Source organism: Tasmannia lanceolata, unplaced genomic scaffold, assembly GCF_043159265.1.
Source record: "Tasmannia lanceolata isolate RefF3 unplaced genomic scaffold, GAP_Taslan_0.1 ptg000026l, whole genome shotgun sequence".
In the NCBI taxonomy this organism is placed as follows: Eukaryota; Viridiplantae; Streptophyta; class Magnoliopsida; order Canellales; family Winteraceae; genus Tasmannia; species Tasmannia lanceolata.
The window spans coordinates 7857630-7866907 of record NW_027518703.1 but is presented as its reverse complement, the minus strand read 5'-3'; the positions used below and the strand labels follow the sequence as shown (position 1 = coordinate 7866907).

At 38.8% G+C, this 9278-nt stretch overlaps 1 protein-coding gene across 1 annotated transcript; it reads left to right on the top strand.

Annotated features, from left to right (window-relative positions):
- The first annotated feature begins 5505 nt into the window (after positions 1-5505).
- On the top strand, positions 5506-8278 carry LOC143858557 (FCS-Like Zinc finger 8-like). Its single transcript, XM_077369217.1, has 3 exons — positions 5506-5701; positions 5785-6853; positions 7746-8278. The coding sequence occupies exons 2-3, from the start codon at positions 5817-5819 to the stop codon at positions 7894-7896; spliced, it is 1188 nt and encodes a 395-aa protein (XP_077225332.1). The 5' UTR covers positions 5506-5701; positions 5785-5816; the 3' UTR covers positions 7897-8278.
- Positions 8279-9278: the final 1000 nt, after the last annotated feature.

Genomic DNA, 9278 nt, shown 5'->3' with positions numbered 1-9278 from the left:
CGTGGATAAAACTCTAGTTAAGGTTATCTTAAAATTAGACATTATATTTTGGAACAAGCTACCGAAAATTAATTACAGAGATCAAGTTTGGGCACTCTGGGGGCCGACTGGTACTGGGAAGTGCTAAGGGACGATAGGTGAATGACGAGATGGGTCTTTTCTAGGCCAATTGGGATTAAAGGCTCCAATGAAGCTCAGCTTAGATCAGTCCTACAAGGCATTAGAATAGTGGGGGAAGGCATTCTCAACAACCTAATTGTTAAGGGAGAATCACTAAATGTAATCAGGTGGTTGGATGGTGTTTGCTCTCATCTCTCATGGTTCGATGAATTGATAGATGAGATCTAGAAGAGGATAACTGATTCTAGTGTCAAATTTCAACATGTTAGAAGATCAGCTAATGTAGACATAGATTGGCTGGCTCATTAAGGGTGCAACTTGGGTCGGGTTAAACTCGAGGAATCCTTTTTTTTTTCCAACCTGAACCCGACCTGAGTTCAATCCGACCCAACCTGAGTTTTTAAGCTTACCAAAAAAAATGATAAAAAAATGTCGGGTGATGGGTTGAATACTCAACCTGAACCCGATTTTTTTTTCGGGTTGAACCTGATCTGAGTTGCACCCCTATGGCTCGTGGAGGGGTAGGGAAGGATGCCTTGGAAGCTTTTGATTTCCTTCCTCCTTGACTGTCATTTCTCTCGTATTTCATTTCTGTTTCTTTAATTTGTTATATCCTCGTCGCAGGCCCCCTTTTCTTTTTAATAAAATTTTATCTCTTAGCCATTCAAAAAAGAAAGAACCAATTAAAAAGAGGGTAGTGCGTTCGGTTATCATCTCCCTCTATAGGATAATGTTATCTTAATTTAATCTCATCTGCAAATGGGACGCTTAAGGCTTATTTGGAAGACATTGACAATGGAGATTGTTTCACCTCATGACTAATCATGTCGCCTAAAAAACAGCCTTCCACTTTGTTGTGAAGGGTTGGGATTAATAAATGTTTTTTTAGTGAGATTAATCTCAGCCCTTCACAGAAAAAGGAAGTATGATTTCAGACGATATGCTTAATCGAGAGGCAAAACAACCTCTTAGCTAAATCGCTTTTATAACTATTATAACCGTATTTGCAAATAGTCATACTTAACGTTTAACTTTAAAACCAGGGGCTGTGCTTTCTAGCTCTATTGGTTAAGACTTTGTTCTGAAAACTCGAGGTAAAAGGTTAAATCCCAGCTCACCTACCAAAACAATAAATCCTTTAAAACCATTAGCATGTGAGATTCTATGCAAGTAAATTTGAGGTATCCAAGAGGTTCTAACACATTGTCTCCAATGTTTTTCTAGAGATAATATTTTCATCCTCCTTTCTACCATTTCCACCCCCCTCCTATCTGTCTATTCCTAGTAATCGTTGCATTTCCACCTCCTTTTGTTTTGTCTTCTCTTGAGAGTAAAGACATTTTCAAGAAATGAGTTCCAAAAAATGAGGTGGAGACATCGAGAAGGAATGGAAAATTAATATCATTTCCCACATTTTCCCTCATATGAAGGTTATGTGAAAGGGAAATGATATACCCGCCCCCATTTATTCAAGGAGCCACTTGTATAATTCATAAATACACTAGAGGGATGGCCCAGGGAAGAGAACGTGGCGCATATGTCACTCCCCTTATTTGAAATTATATGGTGTTTAATAGTGGAACAACATAGGTGCCGTCCTTGATATTTGATCCAACGGCTGTGTGCATGGATCAGATGACGCCCTGATTACCCAATGGGGACGTCATCTAATTAAAAACTCTATAAAGATTCTCTTGTTCTGTGTGCATGATGTTACGAATGTATATTATTTCTGAAAAATTGGTTGAGAGAATGGTCAATTTATAGATGCATTTAAGCCTGTACAACCTACCAATTGAGTGATTTTGTTTGTGGGACCTATCTGTGAGTACGATAAGGATATGAAAGTAATAAGGGTCACCACATTGCTTAGCGTTTTATGGGAAAATAATGACTTGCTCTGTAAAGGCATGCATAAACAAACAAACAAAAAACATATTCAGATAAGCATAATTCAAAGAAAGCCCTTTACAAACCCTTCCCTTTTGAACAACCATTGTTTTGGAAGACATAGTGTAATACATTTATATGCGGGAGAAACAAGGTAATAAAAAAATTCAATAATCTTATGACCCAAGAACATAATAGACATGATTCCTATCCCTATCGTGAGATAAAAACAACATAAAATACATAGAGAGAGCTTAGGTCGCTAATTAGATATCCTAAAATGGGGATTCGAATAACTTTAGTTGTCCTGATCATGGTTTAAAATTTTGGTTTCGGTTACCGTTTCGGACATTCGGAAAACCGAAATTTTGACCGAAATTTGGTATTCCTGTTCGAAATTCCGGACAGAAATTCCGAAATTTAAAACCATGGTCCTGATTACTAAAGATATCCAATTCCATATTTTAGGGTGAAAAGGATTGTTGTGGCAATTGCCCCCCTCCCATTTTTGTCTACAACGTAAACGCGTGGGCCTATGAAAAGAATGTGATGGATGATTGGTAACTGCTTCAAATTTGCTATTACTGTATCATTTTGTAAGAAAAAATCATCATAAAAATATTTGGTGTTGCTCGGTTGCAGCTATGACACTGTCCAGAATTGCCATAGATTTCTAGATAGGTTGTCTTATATAAGATATATCTCATATTATTTATATGCTAATGATATTGGCTCTACCCTGTTTTGATAATTGCACTAGCTCATCTTGTCTTTTATTGTTTAAACAAACTATCGAAGGTTATTACAATTCCCAAAAAGCTCTGGGAAGCCAATTAAAACCGAGAAGACAAAGATGAGTTTGTGCGATTATTATTAAAACATGGTAGTGTCAATTCCTCAAAACTAGGTATAAATACAATTCCTCATCTTTTTGTGTATATGACATGTTATTATAGAATAGATCTTATTCTCCGGGCGCTAATATTCCCCCCTGTAGGCTATTTCCTCCCCCCCCCCGACATTCTCCGGGCGCTGATATTCCCTCCTGTAGGCTATTTCCTCCCCCCCCCCCCCCCCCTCCCGACGGCTGGCTAACGTTAAACGTTAGGATTTAATGTATATGTCACTTTCCCACCATTTGACCTCTCTCTCTCTCTCTCTCTCTCTCTCTCTCTCTCTCTCCACACACACACCCACAACAGGAACAGTTGGTGGGCCCAACAGAAACCGTTGGTAGAATGGTGGGCCCATCTTTGAACAGCGTAGGCCCCTCCCATACCACACCATAGGATAATTCAAACCGTCCATTTGATGGGCCATAAACGTAAATAGGTTGCGTCCCAAAATATCATTTCCATAGGCTGATCCTAGCCATCCGATCTAAATAGAAACTACGTCTTATGCAACCTCTATAGATTGTAGGGTTGTGATCATCCTATGGAAATGATTTTTGGGGCACAACCTATTTACATTGTGGCCTATCAAATGAATGGTTTAGATCATTCTATGGAGTTGGTCGTAAAGTAACATTAAGGCCCATCCACAACATAGGACGATCCAAGCCATCCGTGGTTTGGATAATCCTATGGAGTTGGTCATACAGTAACATTAAGGCCCAATCGTAGGCCCTACCGATATTTTTTCAAATTGAAGTATACCGTCCACAACATAGGATGATCCAAGCTGTCCATGGTTTGGATCATCCTATGGTGTGGTTCGTACAGTAACATTAATGCCCAATTTAAGCCCCACTCATATTTTTGAAAATGAAGTGTACCGTCTAGACCATAGGATGATCCGAGCCGTCCATTTGATGGGCCATAACGTAAATGGGTTGTGCCCCCAAAAGGGTTGGCCCATCAAATGAATGGTTTGGATAATCTTGTGGTCGTACAGTAACATTAAGGCCCGTCCACAACATAGGATGACCCAAGCCGTCCATGGTTTGGATAATCCTATGGAGTTGGTCGTACACTAACATTAAGGCCCAATCGTAGGCCCCACCGATATTTTTCAAATTGAAGCGTACCATCCACAACATAGGATGATCCAAGCCGTCCATGGTTTGGATCATCCTATGGTGTGGTTCGCACCAATTTAGGCCCCACCCATATTTTTAAAAATGAAGTGTACCGTCCAGACCATAGGATGATCCGAGCCGTCTATTTGATGGGCCACAATGTAAATAGGTCGTGCCCCAAAAATCATTTCCGTAGGATGATCACAACCCTACAATCTATACAGGTTTGCATAAGATGTAGTTTCTATTTAGATCGGAGGGCTAGGATCAGCCTATGGAAATAATACTTTGGGACGCAAACTATTTACATTTATGGCCCATCAAATGGACGGTTTGGATTATCCTATGGTGTGGTATGGGCGGGGCCTACGTTGTTCAAAGATGGGCCCACCATTCCACCGACGATTTCTGTTGGGCCAACCAACTGTTCCTGTTGTGTGTGTGGGGAGAGAGAGAGAGAGAGACCGGTCAAATGGTGGGAAAACGTTAGGCAGCCGTCAGGTGGGGGGTGGGTGGGAGGATATCAGCGCCCTATTTTCCCAACAAGTGATGGATAAACGCTTATCTTGAAATAACTCTTATTCACGATATTTTCGCACAGATAATGGATACCTTCTATGATGGAATAGATTTTTAGAGGACAACCATCCAGCAATAAAAAATAATCCCTGTTCATTACAATCCTTATCCATTGTATGATATTTACTAGGTGGTATTAAGGATAAAAATGAATCTTCAGGTTCATAAGCTAATTGTGATAATTAGAGAAGATCTCGATGCTTAGGCCCCATTCTTTTTGGATTTTGAGTCTAGATCTGATTATTAAACTCAAAATTGTGTTTAATTTTTGAAGTTTCAATAATCACTTCTGGAGGGCTTTATCATTCTCTCACGTTTGTAGTTAGTTTAGATAGTAAATTGATATCCACAATCCCTCTTTTTATTAATTGCACTCCTTTTTTTAATTTGCACTTCTCCAATTAGCTTTTAGAGGCTGTTATCATTCCCTCAATAGCCAACTTAAAGGTGTTTAAGTGAGGAGAGCCATTGTTTCTGAAGTATTATCAAATAATGGATTAAGCAAATCTGAGGTTATTTTAGTCAGGAGATACCCTTTAGTAATTTTGGAGAACCCTCCCTCCCTAACTCAACAAAAAATTATAAGACTTCTTTTGGCCAGCCCCCTGTAGTGTATTTGTGACTTCCCTTTTACCCTACAACAGAGTGGCCCAGGAAAGAAAAAGGGGTGAATTAATCATTTCACTTTGTGATTAACCATGGTTAAATACTCCAGTTTTTTTTTTTTTTTCCCACCGCAGCAGTGAGTTTTGTCTTTTACTGCTGACTGTCGTTGAGAAAAGTAATGGAAAAATACATTTTCATTTGAAAAAAAATTGAAAATGATGACACCTATATATTTCCAGGTGAAATACCGTATATTAATACGTATTCTGCGAAATCATGAATGAGAAGAGGAGTATTTCAGAAGCCTGACTGCTTCTCTGATTTTGATGCATGCAAAGGCAAAAATAGGGGTAAAAAAGATAAAAAAAGAAGAAGAGTTAAAAGAGAAATAGAGTACTGAGGAAGTTTCATACCTTCCTTGTCTACATATTTTACTACATTTAGTTCTCTCCTTCCTCTTCATCCCAGAGGAAGAAACCTAAACAGGTGGGTTCTTCATTCTTCTAAAGGGACCTTGTGTTTTTTATGAAAATTCTCAAAATGTATTTATGTAATCTTTTTTTGTGCAGGAATTTTTCTGGGTTTTGTTGGGTTTGAGATAATGCTGAGGAAGAGAAGCAGATCAAATCATAAGGATCAAAACAAGAGTCATCTCATGTCTGATTCTATTTCAGATGCTCATGTTTCATCTGATTCTTTTTCTGTTCAGAAAAACAGAACCAGGCCATTTTTCAGTGTCCCTATAGGGTTTAGTTCCAAAACTTTATTGGATTCTGATTCAGCTAACAGCCCTACATCCCCACTAGATTGTAAGGGTTTTTCCAGACCCAATGGGCCTCATAAGAGTTGGGATTGCAATAGAGTAGGACTTGGCATTGTTGATTCTCTCAATGATGAATCCAAACCTAAAATTTTAGGGTTTTCAGAGAGTAGGAGTATACTTTTTGGATCTCAGTTGAGGATCAACATCCCTAATTCCCAAAATTCTCAGCAGAATTCTCTAGATTCTTCTGAATGTTCCAAAACATTTCCCAAAAATTGCGCGATTTTGCCCCCAAATCAGATCACTTCTCCCTTTCCCCAACCAAATTGCCCTGGATTAGGATCTAATCTAACCCTAAAGCTTGAGGGGATTGGAAAAATCCAATCTTTTTTGTCAGATTGTGGTGGATTGCCGTCACCCTTGACTAGTTTAACAAACTCTAACCCTAAGTTGAATTCCGATAATTTTTGTTCGGATTCGGAAAATACCCAAGTGGGTTCTTTTCAATTTGTTGGAGACCCAAATTTTGAAAAATTTTCTGGTTTGAAATCTAATTCAGTCCCTATATCCATTGGCTCTGTCCATGGATTTTTGGGTTCTATCTCTGCTAGTGAGATTGAGCTTTCGGAGGATTATACTTGTGTCATTTCTCATGGTCCAAATCCTAAAACAACTCACATTTTTGGTGATTGCATTTTGGAGAGTCATTCAATTGAGTTGGATGATTGTAATAAGAAGGAAGAATGGGGGATTGGATCACCTCCACCAATGAAGCTCTCAGGCGATTGCATGTCTTATCCTTCGGATGAGTTCTTGAGCTTCTGTTATTCTTGCAAGAAGAAATTGGAAGAGGGGAAAGACATCTATATTTACAGGTTGGTTTGAAGATCCCCAATTGGTTGTTTTCTCTGCTCTTTTGACGTATTAGTGACCATTAAATGTTTTCTCTTTCCACTGATTTCTGCATTTTCTGTTCGATCTTCAATGCCATGTATATAAATTTTCCAGTTGCCTGTATTTTTTTAATCCCTGAAGATTGTTTTTAGAAGAAACCTATAAGCAATGACAAGAGAGACAATGTCAGTATAAAAACTCCCTCTTTGGCGAGGAGTTGGCCAGCGCATTGGCATCTCTCAGAACATGCTAAAAAGAAACATGGAACTCTTTTACATAAATCAAGGATTTCATTAACTTGGGAGGATGTCTAACATGGGTTTTTTCAGTTACATGGGTGAATCTCTAGAGGCCGGGGCTATGATTTATAGCGTAAGTCATAGCATTAGAAGAATCCTCTTCCACCCAATGCTTCCTTTCGAGCTCTTCAATGTATGTAATGTATGGTGGGGAGAGCTTGAGGTCCTCATTAGTCTTAGATAGCAAAGATCATATAAACTCTTCAACAGCTCTCCCCTCACAGTTCTAAATGCCCCCAATATTGGCGGAGCTCAGATTACCTAACAAGTCTCCATAAATTGTGCTTCAAAGAATTAGGAGGTGGAGTTATGGAGCAACCCATCTAAGAGGAACTCTTTCAACTCTTGTTTGTTCGTTATACTCAGTCAGCTCCAATTTTATCCGCACAAGATGTATTTTTGATGACTTATTTTCCTATAAAGTTGCTTGATTAGTGTCCAGCGTTTCATACAGCCATCAATGTCAAGTATCAGATTGATTTCAAGTTTTTTAGCAACTTTTACTTGTGGGTTCAATCATTCTAGGTCTAGATTGGGATAGCTACAAGTTTCTGATTTCTTTGATCTTTTGCAGAGGTGAGAAAGCATTTTGCAGTTCCAGTTGCCGATCACAGGAAATTTTAGTCGATGAGGAAATGGAGAACCCCACTACTAATTTTTCTCAATCTCCAAAGTCAACCTGTTGTGAGGATATCTTCTTAATAGGTATGGCTGTTGCCGAGTAAACTAGGCAGCGTAGGATGCCTCCTGACTCCAAACCCATGATCAATGAAACTGCTGTGGTAAACGGTTTGACCATCTGTTTATGAAGAGCTGTTTATGTGAATTGGTTGCAGCCATAGATGGTCGTTTTGTATATCCTTTTGTTTACTGATTATGTTTCAGCTTCATGATATTGGGTGGGTCATGGATTCCAGTCTTTTTTTCCCCACAGTTGGAGTATGGATAAGAGTGGACTTCTGTCATATAATTTTGATTAGAAAGGGTTGTAGCCACTGTTCTGGCGCCCCACTTTTCGATTTTCTGTTTTTTTTATTTTGGGCAGGGATAATGCATAAGCCTCTGAACTCTATAAATTCATAATTGAATATGAGCTACTTTTGGATATATCTTCATTATGTTCTTTAATGATCTATAATTTTTTTAGTTTGTAATAATTCAAGGTACAGCAATGGCATGGTTTGAGAGACATGATGTCTTTTACTCCCATGTCCACAATCCCGTGAAAACAATCGAAACAGTGCAATATCACTAGCAGATGTAACGGGGTCACTATGATTGCTTTTGTTCATCATGGTTCAAGCATTGTGCTTCATATCATCATGAGAATGCCCTCGTCTGTGAAGAATGAAGGCTACACACTGACCCTCTCTTATCTATTCTATTATACTAAGCGTCTTCGCTAACTCACTTAGAAGGACATGAAATTCTAGGGTCACCAATAATCTCTACGAGAACATAACCCACCCTGGAAATGGTGGAACCTGTGGTTGCCCCTGATGACAATCTGTCTATCATATGCCTTTGATATGAGCTTCATAGGAGATCTTCCAATTGAGAAGATCTATCGACTTGAGACGAAGAAAAAGTTCTATCTATTTTATTTAGTTATTCAGTTAAACCATTGTAGCAGAGAGTAAGAACCATTTCATAGGACATGCATGTTCTTTATTTTCCAATGGATTTCTATCTTTCATTAATTGAAATTGTTTGATGTAGTGAGTAATAGGCTCTGGTTGTTCGCTGTTCAAGAATTCTCATGGTTGTTCGCTGTTCAAGAATTCTCATCTCTGAATGACGATCAACACACACAAATATTGTTCACAACCCGAATAATTCTGGTGTTGCCGATAAGCCCGAAAGCAACAGCTAACTTCTCGCTATGGTAAGATGTTTCTTGTTCCTCTTCATCTGCGCAAAGAAACAATTTTGTTGCATGACCAGCATAGCTCAATCTTGTTCTCATGTTATCCTGCGTGGAATAGATCTCTGTTGAATGAGATTGTGAGTAGTCTCCAGCTGTGAACTCATGGACAACTCCATTATCTTCTATCAGAATGCATCCCACCTTTGTCTTCAATGAATTTCATTGCATCTTTAAACTCCC

Coding starts and splice junctions, on each gene's coding strand:
- LOC143858557 (XM_077369217.1), top strand. CDS start 5,817: ATGCTGAGGAAGAGAAGCAGATCAAATCATAAGGATCAAAACAAGAGT. Junction 6,854..7,745: donor AAAGACATCTATATTTACAG/GTTGGTTTGAAG, acceptor GATCTTTTGCAG/AGGTGAGAAAGCATTTTGCA.